The sequence below is a fragment of the Leucopleurus acutus genome (genome assembly GCF_964270905.1).
Source record: "Leucopleurus acutus genome assembly, chromosome: 3".
Lineage (NCBI taxonomy): Eukaryota > Metazoa > Chordata > Mammalia > Artiodactyla > Delphinidae > Leucopleurus > Leucopleurus acutus.
This window is the reverse complement of record NC_139145.1, coordinates 4,816,085-4,836,114: the sequence shown is the minus strand read 5'-3', so window position 1 is coordinate 4,836,114 and position 20,030 is coordinate 4,816,085. Positions and strand designations below refer to the sequence as shown.

General features: G+C 47.4%; 1 protein-coding gene across 1 annotated transcript in view; it reads right to left on the bottom strand.

Moving 5' to 3' along the window:
- The window catches only part of ACSBG2 (acyl-CoA synthetase bubblegum family member 2), a gene marked incomplete at both ends in the record, with an annotated part of 28,073 nt that extends 12,029 nt beyond the window's left edge, over positions 1–16,044 (bottom strand). The window contains 5 exons of the mRNA XM_082836501.1: positions 3,889–4,038; positions 8,836–8,922; positions 11,194–11,314; positions 12,079–12,167; positions 15,898–16,044. Of these exons, the coding sequence (XP_082692627.1) occupies positions 3,889–4,038; positions 8,836–8,922; positions 11,194–11,314; positions 12,079–12,167; positions 15,898–16,044 (594 nt within the window). The remainder of the gene's footprint in view (positions 1–3,888; positions 4,039–8,835; positions 8,923–11,193; positions 11,315–12,078; positions 12,168–15,897) is intronic.
- Between the last annotated feature and the right edge of the window lie 3,986 nt (positions 16,045–20,030).

Here is a 20,030-nt window from a genome sequence, read left to right as displayed (position 1 = left end):
TGCTTAAAAATCCTTTGCAGCCTGTATTTGCTCATCTGTAAAAGGGGCACAGAGGTTCCTCGTGCCCAACATAAAACTATAAAACCAACACTGTCCAACAAACGAAAAGGCCACCCATGATCCCGTGGCATTAATACCGCAACAATTAGTATGTTAATGTTTTTCTTTCTCCAGTGCATACGTTGATGGAAAGTTTTAGCGTACCTATGATTTTGCAATCTATATTTTTTACTGGTGCCATAAGTCTCTGGCAAACAGTCGTCTCGTTAATGCAGCCACACGGGCCTCTGCACTGTTCCTCCAACACAGCAGGCAAGGTCCCGCCTCAGGGCCTTTGCACGGGCTGTTCCCGCTGCCTGGGATGGGCATCCTCTAGCTGTCTCCACAACTGACTCCTCAAGATGTTATATTCTGGTTAAATGTCGCTTCCTTACGGAAGCAGTCTCACATCACCCGAACTGAAGTTTCCAGCATCTTTCTAATCCGCTACGTACTACTTGCCACAGTCTGAGGGGTTTCATTTGTTCATTCCCTGGCTGTCTTCCCGAGCGCCACCATTGGGTCTGTTTTGCTCAAAGCGGTTTTCCCGGCACATAGTAGGTGCCCAGTAAATTTTTGTTGAATGAATGAATGAATGAATGAGGAAAGAAAAGTTACATTTAAGTGTAATGAAATATGCAAAGCACTCGCCCTGTAGTAAGCCCTCAAGATTTGTCCCTCTTCTTTCTCTGGGCCTCAGGATGGAGGGATTTTCCGTCTGTACCCATAAGCACTGTCACCCACAGTGACCCAAGGAACCCAGTGTCCATTTGTTGAGAAAAGGGGCTAGGTGTGTGTAGACCGTGATTTACAGTGGTTTAGACAATCCTGGGTTCAGATCCTGGCTCGGACCTTTCTATGCTCTCTGACCTTATGCAAGTCATTTCCCCTCTCTGAGCCTCAGTTTCCCAATCTCTGGAAGGGATTAATGACACATCTTACCTTGTGGGGTTTCTGTTAGGGGTTAGTGTGTTTATCTCAGCATGGCATAGTACCCTATAAACGGGAGAAGCTTTGAGCTGTTGACATATGTTGAGAACATGGGACTAGCTTTGACTTCCTTCTGTAAAGATGATGATGATTTAAAAAATAATAGTCGACAGGGATTATTTTTTAATCCCAATGTGCAAGGCTTTGCTCTGAGCATTTTATGTCTGTGTGGTAGGTTAAAGACAGCTGCAAATTCTCTGCCACCCCTGCCATTCAGAGCTGAAGTCTGTTTTCCTTTCCCTTCACAGGGCTGGTCTAGTGACTGGTTTTGACCCACAGAGTGGAGCACCGTGTAAACTTCTGACATTGAGTCCTAATAGACTGCAGCTTCTGCCTTTGTATCAGGGCATGCTTGCCCTCGGAGGAGCCAGCGCCACGTTGAGAAGTTCGACTGCCTCGATGCCCCCATGCTTTGAGGAAGTGCAAGCCCCATGAAATACGTGAGTGAAGCCCTGCTTAGACCTGCCAGCCCAGCCTGGGCACCAGCTGAATACAGCTGAGTGACCCCAGCTGACACTCTGTAGGGCAGAAAAGACACTTTGCCAAGCCCTTCCCAAATTCCAGACCCAGAAATAACACACTCTTGGTGTTTTAAGTTGCTAAGTTCTAGAACGGTTTGTTACACGGCAGTAGCTAACTGACACAGTATAGGAAATAATTTAACCTTCATAGCAACTCTGAGAGGTAGCAACCATTCTTGTCTCCATTTTACAGATGGGCAAACCGAAGCCCAGAGAAGTTAAGGAAATCTTCTCAGGTCACATAGTTAGCAAGTGGGGGAGCCAGGATGCAGATCCAGGCAGACTTGCTCCAGGGGCTCGGCTTTTGTCTGCCCTCTGTGAGGACATGATCTCACTAGACATGAAGCCACTGAGAGCGTGGACGCTGGCCAGGGTTGGGTGGGGGCCTCATCAGACTCCATTCATTCAGTCCACAAAATGGATTGAATTCTCCTGTACACCAAGCACTGGAGACACAGCAGTGAACCAGACAGATAGCCCCTGCCCTCAAGGAGCTGTTGTTCATGATAAACACGTGACTGTATAATATGGCAGTGCAAGAAAAAACAGTAGCCAAATGGGGCTTGGGGGCTAATGGGATGGTTTATTTTTCTTTGCTATTTTAAACGTGGAAGTCAGGGAGGGCTTCACAGAGGCGGTAACATTTGAGCAGGGACCCGGAGGAGGTGAAGGAGCAAGTCATGTGGGTGTCTGGGAAATAGTATTCCTTGTAGAGGGAACAGCCAGTACAAAGGCCGGTGTGTGCTGCTGGCTGTTAAGCTGGGCTGGTGGGGAAAGCCCTTATAAAGTAGAAACGCTTCATTTGAAAACTAGCAGTCTTGGGGCTTCCCTGGTGGCGCAGTGGTTGAGAGTCCGCCTGCCGATGCAGGGGACACGGGTTCGTGCGCCGGTCCGGGAGGATCCCACATGCCGCGGAGCGGCTGGGCCCATGAGCCATGGCCGCTGAGCCTGCACGTCCAGAGCCTGTGCTCTGCAGTGGGAGAGGCTGCAACAGTGAGAGGCCCGCGTATCGCAAAAAAAAAACAACAAAAAAAACTAGCAGTCTTTCTGACTCACAGAGCGGAGCGTGTTGGGTGCATGTCCTGCCAGACACTTTCCTGCTTTTAAAACTTACGTCACTCGCCGCCATTTTTCAGTTTTTAACAAAATCGCGTTGTGCTCTGTGTACTGTTCTTCAACCAGCTTTAACATATTTGTAACGATTGCATCTTTGGACATTTTTACACCTTAGCCCCATAGACCTACGGTGTAGTTGAAAATGTGGATTGTGGCGCCTGCCTGCCTGGGTTTCAGCTCGTGGCCCTGCCATGCTGGGCCCGCATGCCACAACTACTGAAGCCTGCGTGCCTAGAGCCCTTGCTACGCAACAAGAGAAGCCACCGCAATGAGAAGCCCACGCACCACAATGAAGAGTAGCCCCCGCTCGATGCAGCTAAAGAAAGCCTGCATGCAGCAACAAAGACCCAACACAGTCAAAAATAAATAAATAAATTTATGGAAAAAAAAAACCCAACAACTTTATCGAGCTGTAATTGACATACAGGGAACCGCATTTGAAGTGTACAATTTGGCACATACGGACTATGTCTGCACCCGTGAAGCCAGCCATCACCACCATCGAGATGGTGGACATTTCCATCGCCTTTGTACTGCCTCTCTCTTGCCCTCCCCAGGCAGCCACTGATCTGCTTTTGGTCCCTGTAGATAAGTTTGCGTTTTCTAGGGATTGAACCCGGGCCCTCAGCAGTGGAAGCACGGAGTCCTAACCACTGGCCTGCCAGGGATGTCCCCCATAAACAGGATCTTTTAGCATGTATTCTCCTTATTCTTTCCTAACAGTGACCTAAATAACCATCAGATTTGGACTCCACCCAGACATGAGTAAGTTTTCCCCAAGCACACGGCCTTCCTCAAGTAACTAAAACAGCTTCTGCTTTACCTCTGAAACACAGTGTGTATACTGCCCTTTCATGTATTTATTTTATCAAACACGGTTCTGAGCTCAAACAACCCATGAGGCAGGGACTGTTCCATTGCACCCATTTTACAGATGAGGAAACTGAGGCTTGGAGGTGTCAGATGCCCTGCCCAAGATCACAGAGCCAGGTCTGCCCCAGAGTCCCTGATCTCAACCCCCGCACTATGCTGCCCCCAGCCTTGGAAGCATTTGCATAACTCTCTATGACCCACAGATCAAGGATCCCCCCATGTGCTGGGCCCCTAAACGCCACTGTGCCCCTGTGGGTCAAGAACAAAACTAGCCTGAAGACCACTGCCCCGGAGTGACGGGACCCTGGATGCTGCAAATTTCGTCCCTGTCAGCAGAGACAGCACTTACGTTGTCATGGCTAAGCATCACCCCCTTGGGATAGCCTACGGTCCCAGAAGTGTAGATGATCACAGCACACTGATTGGCCTTCTGGCTCTTGATGATCTGGTCCAGCTGGGACTCGGGGATGCTGTTGCCAAGCTCCATGAAGTCATCCCACTGCGGAAAGAAAAGACAAGCGAAGACCTAAATAGACATTTCTCCAAAGAAGACACAAAAGACGGCCAAGAGGCACATGAAAAGCTGCTCAACTTCACTAATCATTGGAGAAATGCAAATCAAAACTACAATAAGGTATCACCTCACACCTGTCAGAATGGCCATCATTAAAAAGTCTACAAACAATAAATGCTGGAGAGGGTGTGGAGAAAAGGGAACCCTCTTGCACTGTTGGTGGGAATGTAAATTGATACAGCCACTATGGAGAACAGTATGGACGTTCCTTAAAAAACTACAAATAGAACTACCATATGACCCAGCAATCCCAATACTAGGCATATACCCTGAGAAAATCATAATTCAAAAAGACGCACACACTCCAGTGTTCATTGCAGCACTATTTACACTAGCCAGGACATGGAAGCAACCTAAATGTCCATGAACAGAGGAATAGATAAAGAAGTTGTGGTACATATATACAATGGAATATTACTCAGCCATAAAAAGGAACGAAATTGGGTCATTTGTAGAGTTGTGAATGGCCCTAGAGACTGTCACACAGAGTGAAATAAGTCAGAGAAAAACAAATATCATGTATTAACACATATGTGTGAAATCTTGAAAAATGGTGCAGATGAACCTATTTGCAAAGCCAAAATAGAGACAGTGTAGAGAACAAACGTATGGACGCCAAGGGGGGAAATGGGAGGGTGGGATGAACTGGAAGATTGGGATTGACATATATACACTACTATGTATAAAATAGATAACCAATGAGAACCTGCTGTACAGCACAGGGAACTCTACTCAGTGCTCTGTGGTGACCTAAATGGGAAGGAAATCCAGAGAAGAGGGGATCTATGTATACGTAGAGCTGATACATTTCACTGTACAGCAGAAACTAACACAACATTGTAAAGCAGCTCTACTCCAAAAAACAAACAAACAAAAGAAATGGAGGGTGGGGACTCAGGGTGTGTGAGTGGGGTCCTCAGCACCTAGGAGTTCCCTTCCCCAGTCAGATCTTGCCCCACCAGCTTCTCCCGAAGCATGATTCCCAGCAGGAGGAAAGGCACCTCTTACAAAAGCCCTAAGACGTTTGCTGCTTCTCCTCCACTTCCCAGGCAGGCTACTCAAGCACCGGTGCCTCGGTTTCCTCACAGGTAAAATGGGAATGACATCAAGACCCAACTGCTTGGGTTGTTTTAAGCAGTAAATGGGTTAATATATGTAAAATGCTCGGAACAGCAGAGTTCAGTATTATTTGTGCTGTGCCTTCCCAGATGCCACTCAGCACCTCAAACTTATTAGTTACCAGATTGATGTGGCTGAGGGCCACTGTGATTGGTTTAAGCTAGAAGGTCCCATCTGCCTGGGCCCCAGTGGTTAGACTGGGTCTGGTCCGATCACAGTGAAGGTCGGGGCTTTTGCTGGAAGTGCTGGGACATGAATGCGTCATCTGAACGTGAATAAGATGTAGCCATAGGAGCTGCTGGACCATCTCAGGACTAGGGGGAATCAAGGCTGGCATGGAGCCAAGATATGAAGAGAGCAACATGGAGTCTCGGTCACATCATTTGAGCCCCTGGTTCCAGCTGTGCCTGAAATCCACACCCTAGGTTGTGGCTATGAGCCAATAAATGGTCTTCTACGCTTAAGCCATGTGGTGTTAGGCTTTTGTCACTTGCAACCAAAGACATCCTTACTGATAAGAGATACATCATCTCCCTATGGCAGATGAAGGAGCTGAGGCTCAGAGGTGGTAAGTTACCTGCCCAGGGTCCCACAGCAGGTAGACAGAGGAACTATCATTCTAACCCAAGACTGTCTGACTCCAGAGCCCGTGCTCTTAATTAGCTTAGAATTTGGTGCCTCAGAAGGAACTGTTGGGCTGTGTGAACCAAATTTCACCTGGGACCTGCAAAAATTCTACCTCTGAGCCCCTAGTGAGGCCCTGGTTGAGGGTAATGTCCTGTCTGCAAGACAGAGGCACTCCAGGTCCTCCAGAAATGGCCAGTATTGCCTGTAGCCTGCCAGGGCAATGCTGGCCCCATCTGCAAGGGAAGAACCTTTACCCAGACCATCTCTAACAGGGTGGGGTGATGGTGAGAGGAGCAGCACACAGAAGCCTTTTGCAGGACCCTGTCCTTTCTCTGAGAGATGCCTCAAGCCCTCCCCCACAAAGGATGCTCCCCTAATCGCTGGTGAAGACCTCCTTCTCCCATGGCCACAAGTGATTGGATTAGGTAGACCCCAGACCCAGTCCTGTCCAATCCAGTCCTCTCTCTTGGCAATCTGGAATTGGTCCTGGGTCCAATCCCAGGCATCGTAACCTACCCAGTTAATTGTCTTATTCTGCCATCCCCCTGCCCCCGAATTTCACCTTCTGATTTCCCAGGCGCTTTCTTTTTCTCTCCGTTGTAATGAATGTCTTCCTAAACTGAATCTAAAAACGGTAGGTCCTACTCACCCTTGCAGAGAAGTAGATACTAATCTGTATCACAGAACTCTTCCCTATAAATCATTGTCCTTAACCAGGGGTGATTTTGCCCCCGAGGGGACTTAGGCAGTGTCTGAGGATAGTTTTGATTGTTTCAACTGGGAGGGTGCTATTGGCATCTAGTAGGTGGAGGCCAGGGATGTCGCTCAACATCTTACAATGCACAGGATGGCCCCCACGATGAAGAATTATCCACCCCAAATGTCCAACAAGGTTGAGAAACCCTGCTGTAAATACTATTTCTAACAAATGAGTTGATTTAACTTATCCAGGCTTAAGATATTGTTTCTGTGTTGGTCATTTTTAACCTCTGAAAGGTCTGTAATTCTGATCGGTTGTCTTACTTAATTAGGCATTGTCCTGGTCTTAACATTTAAATGTTTTCTGAAAGGTGCACGAGCTGGTGAGTGTTTTGGCCAGAAAGGATCATTGACATCTTTCCTCCCGCTTGCGTGGAGGGCAAACCAAATAAACTCCGTGACATTTTAGGACTTCTGATTTGGGACATGGGTTTGCTGGCCTAACAGCGGCTCCTCCTGGCCCCTCACAGACCTCCTGCCCTGACTTCTGTGAGTTAACTCATTGTATCCTTAAAAACAAAACCCAGGGCTTCCCTGGTGGCGCAGTGGTTGAGAATCTGCCTGCCAATGCAGGGGACACGGGTTCGAGCCCTGGTCTGGGAGGATCCCACATGCTGCGGAGCAACTGGGCCCGTGAGCCATGGCCGCTGAGCCTGCGCGTCCGGAGCCTGTGCTCCGCAACAAGAGAGGCCGTGACAGTGAGAGGCCCGCGCACCACGATGAAGAGTGGCCCCCGCTCGCCGCAACTGGAGGAAGCCCTCGCACAGAAACGAAGACCCAACACAGCCAAAAATAAATCAATAAATAAATAAATTTAAAAACCAAACAAACAAAAAAAAGCAAAACCCAAACCCCCTCCTTTGGCTTAAGTGGGTTTCTGTTGCTTGCACCCAAGCATTTTCTGACTCTAGAAGACCCTGAGGCAGAGTGAATTTGCAAAAAAAGGACTGCGACAACATTTACGGTGTCACCCACTCTTCAGGGGCCCCGCCCCTCCCTCAGTAAGAGCTGAAGTCTGGGCCCTCATGCAGCTTGGCCTTGCTGGGCAGTGTGTTACTTCCAAGAATAGGTCGTTAAAGGCAGGACAGCTTCCACCTGGATATTTCTCTCCCTCAAAACATTCTCTCTGGAGATCTGAGCCACCAATAAGTCCAGAGGTCCTGAAGTCATCATGCCGGAGGCAGCATATGGAGACACCACAGAGAGACAGGGAAATGTGCTGGAGGAGCCCCAGCTGTAGGGTTGGGACCAGAGTGAGGACCGGGGGCTTCTCCTTGAGTGCAAAATTTTAGCGGATGCGGAAAAAAAAAAAAAAAGCTTGTAATCAAGATAAATAGTACTTTAATGCAATAATTTAAAAGTCACTATCAAAGCAGAGCAAATTCATTATGAATGAAACATCAAAAGTTTAAAAAAGGCTCCAGCAGTGCTGTTGGTCCGAGCCATTGCAGATATGTGCACCCCTATATTCCTATTTGTATATATTAAAACTGGCTAATTGTTTTAATAAAAATGTTGATGACTTTGCATCTATGAAAACCAGGAAAGTAAATTTATAATAAGTTCTGGTTTGAATACAAATTAAATATTTAAACTTAATGTTGTGAGTTCCAGCACATCTAATTTTCAGTGATGCGGTATTTTTTCAGTTACCCTAATGGTCTGAAAAGCAACTAATGATAAAATGATTGTTATTGTCTTATGCCACCAATTTTGGGGGCGATTTGTTACACAGCAATAAATAACCAGAACAGACACCTTCTGGTAAATCAGAACCTTCATGCCAGAAAAAAATTATCTCAAAAGCCTCACCCCCTTCCTCTCCCTCGCTCACCACCCACTTCCTTTGAGAGTCCCCGCCCACTTCCCTGGTTTGGCCCCGCCCTCCCCTTTCCTCACCACCCACTTCCTTTGAGAGTTCCCGCCCACTTCCCTGGTTTGGCCCCGCCCTCCCCTTTCCTCACCACCCACTTCCTTTGAGAGTCCCCGCCCACTTCCCTGGTTTGGCCCCGCCCTCCCCTTTCCTCACCACCCACTTCCTTTGAGAGTTCCCGCCCACTTTCCTGGTGAGGCCCCACCCTCTCCCTTTCTCACCGCCCACTTCCCTGGTTTGGCCTCACCCTCTCCCTTGCTCGCTACCCACTTACTTTGGGAGTGCCCTCCTTCCCTTTCAAGGCTGTGCCCTCCCCTTTGCTGAGTGCCCCCTCTCACACTTACAGAGTACAGGTTGTTACATTTGCTCTCCTTCACTGGCAGCCTGTACTGAACGATTGCTTTTAGGGTCTCCATCTTGGTCTTTGGAATCTGAAAAAAAGTTGTGTACGGACCTCATGGTAACGGGGCCCTGGAAGAGCGCATTCTAAGCTCTCTCCCTCAGGGACCTCAGCCTCTTTCCCTCCCCCTGCCCATGCAGGAAAACTTTTGCTCTTTGTCTTGACTGACAGGTCGGTATCAGTAGACTGCAACCATCACAGAGGGTTGAGGGCAACAGCCTCCTGAATTCTGCTGTACAGAGCTGTGGTTTTGGTTGGTGAGTCGAAGGAGGCCCTCCCGGCTCTTTGTCTCCTGGCACCTTATGCTCCACGGCCAAGATCCAGCTAACCTTCTGGTTGGAGCAGGGCTACAGAAATCCTCCATGAAGGTGGCTGGAACTGGCGGGGGTTCAGAGCTCTCTTCCTAAACCTAGACCTGTAAGGTTCAGGTACCCAGGCCTGTGGGATTCTTGCCCCCCTGTTTGTGCAAAGGAAGGAGTGTGCCTGTATGGCATTTCTAGCCAATCCGGTGAAGAAGTCACTTCCAACATCCAGTATGCTCCTTATAACCAAGTCTCTGGCACGACCTGGAGAGAAAAGATGCCAGAAGTGCTTGTAACAGCTGGACAAGAGTTTTCCAGAGAGAGAAGAAACAGACATCCAAAAAGCCTGAAGCAGGTAGTAGCCGGGATGTTGGAGGGATATAAAAAGTCCAGGCTGGCTGGAATGGGGATGGAAGGGAGAAGGCCGGGGGAGGATGCAGGAAGGGGTGGAAGGGCCAGGTAGGTCATGCCTTGGAGGTGACAGCAGGAGTTTGCAGTTTATTCTAAAGGAAGAAGGGAAGCACTGGAGGGTTATGAGCCGTGACCGTCCCCCAGAATCAAAGATTTCCAAGTGGAGCTGAACGTCCAGTTTGGGAGGAGAGTATCAGAAGCCTGGCTTTGAATCTTCCATGCAGAGGAACCAGAACAAGAAATCTCCCACAAACTGCATCTTTGATGAAACTAAGAGATGGAAATAATTCATGCATGTGAGGTTGAATATACCAGAACGAGGACAAGAAGCCATAGCAATGAGGTGGCTGCAGGGGAAAGGATGGGGCACGTGACCTCTTCTAACGCTGGAAAAACCCAAATCGGAAACCAGTATTCACGGCAAGAAGGAGAAGGGCCCCACCCGTCACCCACCCCGCAGTGTGTTCTGCTGCGAACAGGACAGACAGGGCATGACATGAGTACCAGGGACCAAAGAAGCATGCTTTCAGAAAGCAATTTCAGAAAGTGGACGTCTGTCCTCACTGAACCAGCTCAGGAATTAGGTGTCGAAGGGGGCCTGGTGGCACAAAATATCCTGTTTCACCGAGTCTGGCTGGATTCCATTGAGGCTGGCAAATGTGCCCTGATTTCAGAGAAGTTAAAATGTGGGGAAGCACATGGCCCACGGCGTTCAGAGGATGCCATCCACGGCGAGACATCTCCACTCGAGAAATAGCAAAAAGTAACGCAGGAAAGATGAAATATGGTATTAAAGAAACAGTCACAGGAACTCCTTGGTGGTCCAGTGGTTAGGACTCTGCGCTTCCACTGCTGGGGTCCCGGGTTCGATCCCTGGTTGGGGAACTCAGATCCCACAAGCTACCCGGTGCAGTGGCTCTTGGGGTGAGCCGTGAATCTGGCCATCGAGGCTCACCCCTCCCAAGGACTCCCCTCCCCTCAGGATCCTTCTCCCCAAAGCTGGTTCAGGCAACTGCAGCTCATTCAAACACAAGTCATCGGAAACGTTTCTTGCAACATTACAAAGATAACACAAGGGGGGGTAAAAAAAAAAAAAGGAATAAGAGAGGGTCAGATTTCACTGTGCGCAAAAAGTCACTGCAAAGCAAAGGAAAATTGCCCCCTAACCTTCCAACGTAAAACCTAGGACGTAATGGGGTAAACGCAGCTGGGAAGGAAGAACACAAAGCAAACATACAAGCCCTGAGGGGAGAGCCAGACATCAGAAAGTAGTGAAACAGGAAGTGGTCAGACTTATGAAAGAAACAGAAAAGAAAGACAAAAGCATTCCCGAAAGGAGGACAATTATAAGAGGTGAACATAGCAAGGATGACAAGGTTCAAAATAACTGTTTCTAAAAGAAAACTGGTAAGCAGTGAAAGGTATATAAAATAACACACAAACACATTTTTAAAAACAGAGGCTGAGTAGGAAATGAATACGCATTGGAAATTAAACTCATCCACTCCGCGCACATCCACTCCACGCACACACAACCCCCTCCTTCCCCCAGTGACTGGCAGGCAGCAATGGGGGGCGGAGGGGTTTACCGAAAGGATTTTCTGCAGCTGTAGGTCATTTTCCACCAGCAGGATGTTCACTTTGGCGTGAGCAATGATATGTTGACAGGCTTCCGCAGAGTTGGTGGCATAAATACCAACACAGAAGCCCCTGGGAAAAGAAAACACATGCACGAGCGTGCCCCACACACCTTAAGTCGAGAACGAACGTCCTGGAAGGTGGGGGGAGAGGAAGCGTCTGCGGGGGAGGGGGAGGGTCTGCAGGGAAGGTCTGAGTTTGCAGCCTCAGCACCAGCTTCCCTCCCTCCACAGCTGGACAGTGATGATGAGAGAGGATGGGCTCCCGGGATGTCATTATGACCTGGAACCCTCACAGTACCCCATTTTACAGATGAGGAAACTGAGGCTCAGGACAGGGAAGTCACTTGTTCAGGGTCCCACAGCAAATAAGAGGTGGGGTTTGGAACCCCCCACCCGTCCACCTTCATTCGCAACCTTTCGTTCTTGCTTTGAACCATTCTGCTGTGGGTTCCCTTTGTATCTCCCTGCTGGCTGATGACATCACGGATCTTTCCAAGTGCCTATTTGCTACTTCCCTTAGTGATGTTTCTGTGCAAGTCTCTTGCCCATTTAAAAATCTTCTTTTTTGGCTGCACTGCAGTGGAAGCCCAGAGCCTTAACCACTGGACTGCCAGGGAAGTCCCTCTTTTTGTGTTTTTATTCCTGAGTTGTAGAAGTCCCTTGTGTATTTGAGATACTAGTCCCCTGTTGGACGGGTGTGTGTGTCTATCTCGCCGGCTCGCCTGCGGCGGCTTCTGCAACCCCCATTCACATCTCCGTGGGAACCAGCCTGGGGCTGCCAGTCCCGGAGTAGCACCACCCAACATCCACAGGGACCCGGGCCCGAGGTCTTACCTCGCGAAGATGGCGCCAAGAGCCGCAAGGAACCACTCGACGGAGTTAAACCCAAGGATGCCGACTGAGTGGAAAGGCTCCAAGCCCAGCTGGGAAGGCAAAACCAGACAGACAAACAGAAAACAGAAGCAACAGAGGTGGTTTGCTTCCGGATGGGATCTGCTCACTGGCAGGTGAAAGCAGACCCCAGAGCCCACGGAGTCACAAGGGGGACAGCCCGTGTTGAGATGAAAATCCGGAGTGTGATTTTTTTTGTGTGACTCTTGGGAGGCCGGTTTACCTCCCTCTCTGTAATACCCCCTTTATTTATTCTAATTTTTATGTATTTTTTTCTATATTTATTTATTTTTATTTGGTTGCACCAGGTCTTAGTTGTGGCAGGCAGGCTCCATAGTTATGGCTCACTGGCTCCTCAGTTGTGGCATGCAAACTCTTAGTTGCGGCATGCATGTGGGATCTAGTTCCCTGACCAGGTATCGAACCTGGATCCCCTGCCTTGGGAGTGTGGAGTCTTAAACCACTGTGCCAGCAGGGAAGTCCCCTATGTATTTTATTTTTTAACCATTAACCAACTTTAAGTGCACAGCTCAGTGGCATTAAGCACATTCACATTGTTGTGCAACCATCCCCACCATCATCTCCAGAACTTTCTCATCTTCCCAAACGGAAACTCTGTCCCCATGAAACACTGACTCCCCACCCCCTCCCCCAGCCCCTGGCCTTCACCATCTACTTTCTGTCCCTATGGATTTGACTCCTCTAGGGACCTTTTATTAGTGGAATCATATATTTGTCCTTTCGTGTCTGGCTTCTTTTACTTAGTATAACGTCCCCTAGTTCATCCGTGTTGTGACAGGTGTCAGCATCTCACTCCATTTTAAGGTTAACGTTCCATCGTATGGACGGATCACAATTTGGTTATTCATCCATTGATGGGCACTTGGGTCGCTTCCACCTTTTGGCTGTTGTGAGCAATGCTGCTGTGAACGTGGGTGTCCAAATATCTGTGCAAGTCCCTGCTTTCAATTCTTTTGGGTCTGTACCCAGAAGTGGAATTGCAGGATCATATATGGTGATTCTAAGTTTAATTTTGTGAGGAACCGCCAGACTGTCTTCCAGGGTGGCTGGACCATTTTACATTCCCGCTGACAGTGACTGAGGGCTCCAGTTTCTCCACATCCTCACCAACACTTGTTATTGTCTGTTTTCTTTTTCTTAATTAGCCATCCTAATGAATTCATTTTTAGTTTTAATCATAACAGTACTCAAAGAGTGATACCCTATAGGGGTAATAAATTGCACTTTTGAAAGCATAGCCCTGATCTGAACGTGGTTGAGGATGAATCAGGAGACCTGGATGTGAAAGTGATCATGCTTGGTGATCGCCCCCCTTTTGTCCTGGAAACTCCAATTTTGTTGGCTGTTTTAGTCACCTGGGCAAGGCTGGCGGTGACCCTCTGTCCCCGGGGAAAACCTAAGCATTTGGAAGGCATCTGCCTGCTGATGCTTCAGAACATGATGCAACATGTTTGTGCTTAGTGGCAGGAAGGCTGTCTTCACTGTGGACACTGTCTCCATCAATGTGTAGATAAACTGACTTCTTTCTGATTGGATCCCTGAGATTTAGGAGAGCAGGGGTCCTTGAAGTCCAGAACTAAGGGCAGAGGGAAAGAGGGCCATCCTTCAGGAAGGGTGAACTAGCTACAGCACTATGGCGTGGGGGTAAGGGCAGCCAAGAAGAAATCCAGCCCAAGCAGGTGGTTCCTAATTCCGACCTCTCACAGTCTCTAGATGAAGACACATGGGCATCAGAGGAGGGGAGAGAGGAGCTTGGGTCTAGGTCAGAATGTGATCGGATTTCCTGTAAATCAGAACCATCAGGAGGTGCCCTTTTACAGTACGAGATGTCTGTTACGTTCATTATCTGTGGCTGCATAACCCATCATCACAAATGTAGCAGCTTAAAAGAGCACACATTTATTATCCCAGTTTCCACAGGTCAGGAGTCTGGGGGGTGGCACGGCTGGGTTCTCTGCCTAGGATCTCCCAAAGCTGCAGTCAAGGGATCGGTGGGGACCATGACCTCCCCCGAAGCTTGGGGGCCCCGCACTTGGAGGTTGTTTGCAGAATTCATTTCCTTGTGGTTGAATGATTGAGATCCTCTTCTCTTGCTACCTGCCAGCTGAGGACCGCTCTCAACTCCTAGAGTCTGTATGCCATCCCCTGCTACATGGCCCTCTCCAAACATGGCAGTTTGCTCCCAGGACAGCAGGAGAATCTCTCTTAATGGTTCACCCCATTAAGTCAGGCCCACCCAGAGCACCTGCCCTTCCTCATGAACTCAAAGTCAACAGATTAGAGACCTTAATGACATCTGTGAAATCCCTTCACCTTGGCCATCTCAGGAGGGAAATCCCATCATAGCCCACAGTCACAGGGAGAAGATTATACAGCACAAGTACACCAGAGGTTGGGAATCTCAGTGGAGTCACCTTAGAATTCTGCCTAGCATGCCTATCAAATAGGCCCAGATGAACAGTTTTGATAATATGATGTTGACAATACCATAGGTAAACAGATTCTCTCATACATTGTGAGTGGGCTTAAAGGGCATTGGCTTTGTAGGAATTCACTGTACAAAGAAGGTTCAATATGGCACCACGTATCGTAGCAAAGGCTGGAAGCAACTTAAATGCCCACCCGTAGGGGGCTGATTAAGTCAATACTGTTACATACGTATTTGCAGTTGTTGAAAAGAATATGGATTTAAAAAAAAATAAGTAAATCAATATGGAAGGATCTCAGAATGCAGCAACCAGCCTCCAGGATGAGTTTCATCTCCTGGTATTTGTGTTCTACTATAATCCCTTCCCATATCGTATCAAGGTCTGCTTAACCTTGTGAAAGAAGTGATAGTATGTCATCGCTGAGATCAGGTTATAAAAGATATCACGGTTCCCATCTGGTTCATTGTCTCTTTTGGATCACTCATTTTGGGGGAAGCTGGCTGCCATATTGTGAGGACACTCAAGCAACCCTACAGAGAAGGCCATGGAGCAAGGAACTGAGGCCTCCTGCCAAGAGCCAGCCATGTACAGAAGCCACGTACAGATGATGCAGCCCAGGCTGACAGCTTGACTACAGCCTCATGAGAGATCCTGAACCAGCAACATCCAACTAAATCACTCCTGGATTCCTGACCCACAGAAACCAAGAGATAATAAAGCTCTGTCATTTTTTTTTCTTTTTTTCGCGGTACGCAGGCCTCTCACTGTTGTGGCCTCTCCCGTTGTGGAGCACAGGCTCCGGACGCGCAGGCTCAGCGGCTATGGCTCACGGGCCCAGCCGCTCCACAGCATGTGGGATCTTCCCGGACCAGGGCACAAACCCATGTCCCCTGCATCGGCAGGCAGACTCTCAACCACTGCACCACCAGGGAAGCCTGCTCTGTCATTTTGAGTTACTAAGTTTTGGGGTAATTTGTTATGCAGCAGTAGCTAACTGAAACACACATATACTGTGCTAACAGAAAAAAAAGCAGGTTGTAGACTCTTGAGTATGCTACCATGTGTGTAAAAATGTACTTCTATAGAATTATATAACATGTACACATAATTTATTCCACAGAATAGCATAGAAAGAACTGAAAATGATGGCTACCTCCATAAGAGAGGGGACAAAGATTGGAAGGAAATTTTTCACCAGTTAACCTTGTATCTTGGGGTGCCTTGTGCATTTTGTCCCATATGTATGTATACATAAAAGGAATGATTTAATACATGATGAACGAATGAAGGAATGAATGAATGACTCATTTACCTTGAGTAAGGCTCTTGCAGCTTTCCGACAAGCCTCGTAGTACTGGTTGTAATTCAGAACTTCCCACTTTCCATTCTTCTTTGATGCAAGGGCTGGATAAGTCCCAAATCGGTTGACTGACTCCCGAAAAAATTCAGGGATGGTCATGGGGGTCTCATGGCCTGGCCCGTGTTTTGAAAGCCTCATAAGGACTTCTCCATCTCGGTGAATGGTCCACAGCCCAGGAGTAACTGCAAATAGTCACCAGGGTTGGGTGGCAGACTTTTTTTATTCATTTAATAACTCAGGAGTTGCGGGGGGGGGGCTGTCTTTTTGAACCTGAATTAATCCCACACCTTGAGTGAAGTCACATGGTCAGTGCTGGTCTACTCAAGCTTCCTCTTTCATTTGTTTCTTCCTTACCCTCTCAACAGTTTATTATGAAAATTTTCAAGCATACAAAAAATTGGATTGTATAGCTAATGACCTCTACCCACCACCAGATTCTATAACTTCTAGCATTTTGCTGTATTTGCTTTATCACATCTCCATCCAGCCATCCCTCTGTTGATCCATCCATTCCTCCATCTTACTTTTTGATACATTTCAAAGTAAGCTGCAGCTGTCCATCCATTTCACCCTTCAACATTTGAATCATTTAAAAACATTTTATTGAGGTATAGTTGATTTATTACAACGTGTTAATTTCTGCTGTACAGCAAAGTGACTCAGTTATGCATATATATATATTCTTTTCCATTGTGGTTTATCACAGGATATTGAATACAGTTCCCTGTGCTACACAGTAGGACCTTGTTGTTTATCTGTTCTATATATAATAGTTTGCATCTGCTAATCCCAAACTCCTAATCCTTCCCTTCCCTACCCCCCTTCCCCTTGGCAACCACAAGCCTGTTCTCTATGTCTGTGAGTCTTTCTGTTTTGTAGATAGGTTCATCTGTGCCATATTTGAAATTCTACATACAAGTGATATCATATGGTATTTGTCTTTCTCGTTCTGACTTCTCTTAGTATGATAATCTCTAGGTCCATCCATGTAGCTGCAAATGGCATTATTTCACTCTTTTTAAAAACATTTTAATCATTTGGTGTGAGTCAGCCTTTAGTATTTGAATCATTGACTAGAATTCCACATTATTTACAAATGATATATATATATATACACATATCTGCATTACATTATTATTACATCTGCACCGTATATAATTATATCTGTACCGTATGTATAATTACATCTACACTATATATGTATATAATTACATCTGTACTATATAGTTATATTCTCAGTCTAAATATTATTACATCTGTACTATATAAACAATTACATATTACATCTGCCACATATATATACACACACAGTTACATCTGCACTATATATAATACATATGTAATATGTAACGTACAATATTATATGTATTATATATTTATGTGCTCTACCCACACAGGCTCACCATCCTAATAAGGAGGTGCTATTATCAATGCCCCCCTGCCCCGCCCCCAGTACCAACAGTACACACGAGGCTTCGAAAGAGCAAGTGACTCGCCCGTTGTCACCGGCTAGCAGAGCTCTGCTCTGAACGACGGGGCCCAGCTGTCAGCCACTTGCCTGTGCTGCCTCTGCTCCCCATCACCTATAGAGACTTGGCCTCCCAGGTTCGGGCACCTCTGCCAAGGCCAGCAGCTGGGGCAGGGAGCAACTGTGCCTGACTCTCCCGGCCCAGACCCCTTTATAAAAAGCCATGGCTGACTCAGTGCACCCTTCTCTCTCACACAGCATACCTCGTTCTTGACTCATGCCTGCCTTAAGGTCCTTGGCCTTCTCTTCTCGAGTCATTGATGTTTCAGCCCTTCCAGGTCCACAGAGACCATTCTTCACAGTGCTGCAAGGCACAAAGCAGGGAACTTAGCAGGCCCGGCAAAGGGGCTGCAGGTCTGAAGCCAACTCCCATGTCTTCTTAGTCATGTCTTCCCAGAACCCTGGGGTTGATTAGTCATGCCTGTCCTGGGCCTAGGAGGAGAGGAGAGTGGCCTGTATGCCAGATCATAGAGCAGTTGTAAAGTCCAAAGGGTGTTCAGTCTTTGAGTTTCCAGAAGAGTGGCTTAAACAGTTAGAATAATAGGGGCCAGGTCCACACGTGATCCTTTGGGTGAGAAAACATTTTGAGGTCTCCTGAAGGAAAGCAACTCACACAAGAGAGTTCTGATCTGGTTGGTTGCCTTAAAGATAGTACAACATGAGAGACTTCCCTGGTGGCACAGTGGTTAAGAATCCACCTGCCAATGCAGGGGACACGGGTTCAAGCCCTGGTCCAGGAAGATCTCACATGCTGCGGAGAAACTAAGCCTGTGTGCCATAACTACTAAGCCTGCGCTCTAGAGCCCGTGAGCCACAACTACTGAGTCTGTGTGCCTAGAGCCCATGCTCCGCAACAAGATAAGCCACCGCAATGAGAAGCCCACGCACCACAACGAAGAGTAGCCCCCGCTCACCACAACTAGAGAAAGCCCGCGCTCAGCAACAAAGACCCAACACAGCCAAAAATAAATAAATAAATATTTTTTAAAAAAGATAGTACAACGTGAAAACCCAAAGGGCATAAAGGAAAAAACAGAGTAAATCTTGTTACATAAAAAGGTTTAAATTTTTCACATAGCAAAGAATACCATGAACAGAATCAAAAGATCAGCAACAAACTGAAAAAAAAAATATAGGCAACACATCTAATCAACAGAGGCCTGATTTCCTTAATATGTAAAGAACGCCAAAGAATCAATAAGAAAAAGATCAATAACCCAATGAGAAATGGGACAGAGGCTTGAACAGACAATTCTCTGAAAACACATTTTTAAATGACTTTTAAAAACAGGAAAACATGCTCCATCTCAGTCCAGAGAGAAACGCAATAGAAAATACAATGCAATTTTCAGCTGTCAGATGAAGTAAGACCAAAAGGGTTGAAAAAGACCTTATATTCTTGAGGATGTGGGATAACAGGGGCTCTCAAATACTGTGGTAAAAGTTGATGCAGCCCCTTAAGAGGATGTTGTATTAGTAATCAAGCTTAAGGTCACATGGCCGTGAATCCATTGGTAGAGGACTGCAGATTCCTGGCTGCCCAGGGTCCTTGCACACTCAGGAACTGATAGACACTACTGTTTGAAGCCTTTTGTGTATGATGAGAGGCAAGCACCACTCCTTAAGCTTGTGTGACTTTCAGTGTGTTAATCCTTAAATCTATTAAACAACATTTTTCTAAATATCTACATAACATGAATTAATAGTTATTCTCATGGACTGAATTGTGTTCCCCAAAATTTGTATGTTGAGGGCCCAACCCCCCTAATGTGATTGTATTTGGAGATGGAGACTTGAGGGAGGTAGTCAAGGGTGGAGCCCTAATCCAACAGGATTGATGTCCTTCTAAGAAGAGAAAACCAGCTCTCTTTTTTTCTCTCTACCACATGAGGACACAGCAAGGAGGCGGCCGTCTGGAAGAGATCCCTCACCAGAAACCAGTCCTGCTGACACCTTGATCTTGAACTTCCAGCCCCTGCAACTGAGCGAAAATAAGTTTCTACTCAGGCACCCATCCTGCAGTGTTTTGTCATGGCAGCCCTAGCAGACAGTTACATAAATACCTTAAAAAATGTTGTTTAATGAGCTCGTGAATTGAATCAAAATTTCCCAAACAGGGACTTCCCTGGTGGTCCAGTGGCTAAGACTCCGCGCTCCCAATGCAGGGGGCCCAGGTTCGATCCATGGTCGGGAAGCTAAGATCCCACGTGCATGCCGCCAGCTAAGAGTTCGCATGCCGCAATGAAGATCCCGCATGCCACAAGCAACTAAGACCCAGCGCAGCCAAATAAATAAATATTTTTTAAAATTCCCAGACAATTCAACACTGGCCACACATGTTTCCTTCCCTGCCTCCCTTCCTTCCTCCCTTCCCACCTCCCCCTCTCTTCCTCCCCCCTCCCCCTCCCCCCCACATCTGGTCCACCAGCAAATCCTGTCAGCTCAGCCTTCAGAATCAGTCCCAAACCAACCGCTTTCGAACCTGGGCTCCCTCGCGTGAGCCAGAGGGACCCCAGTCAAGGTGGGGCCCATCACCCGCATGCGCTGTGTGGTTGCT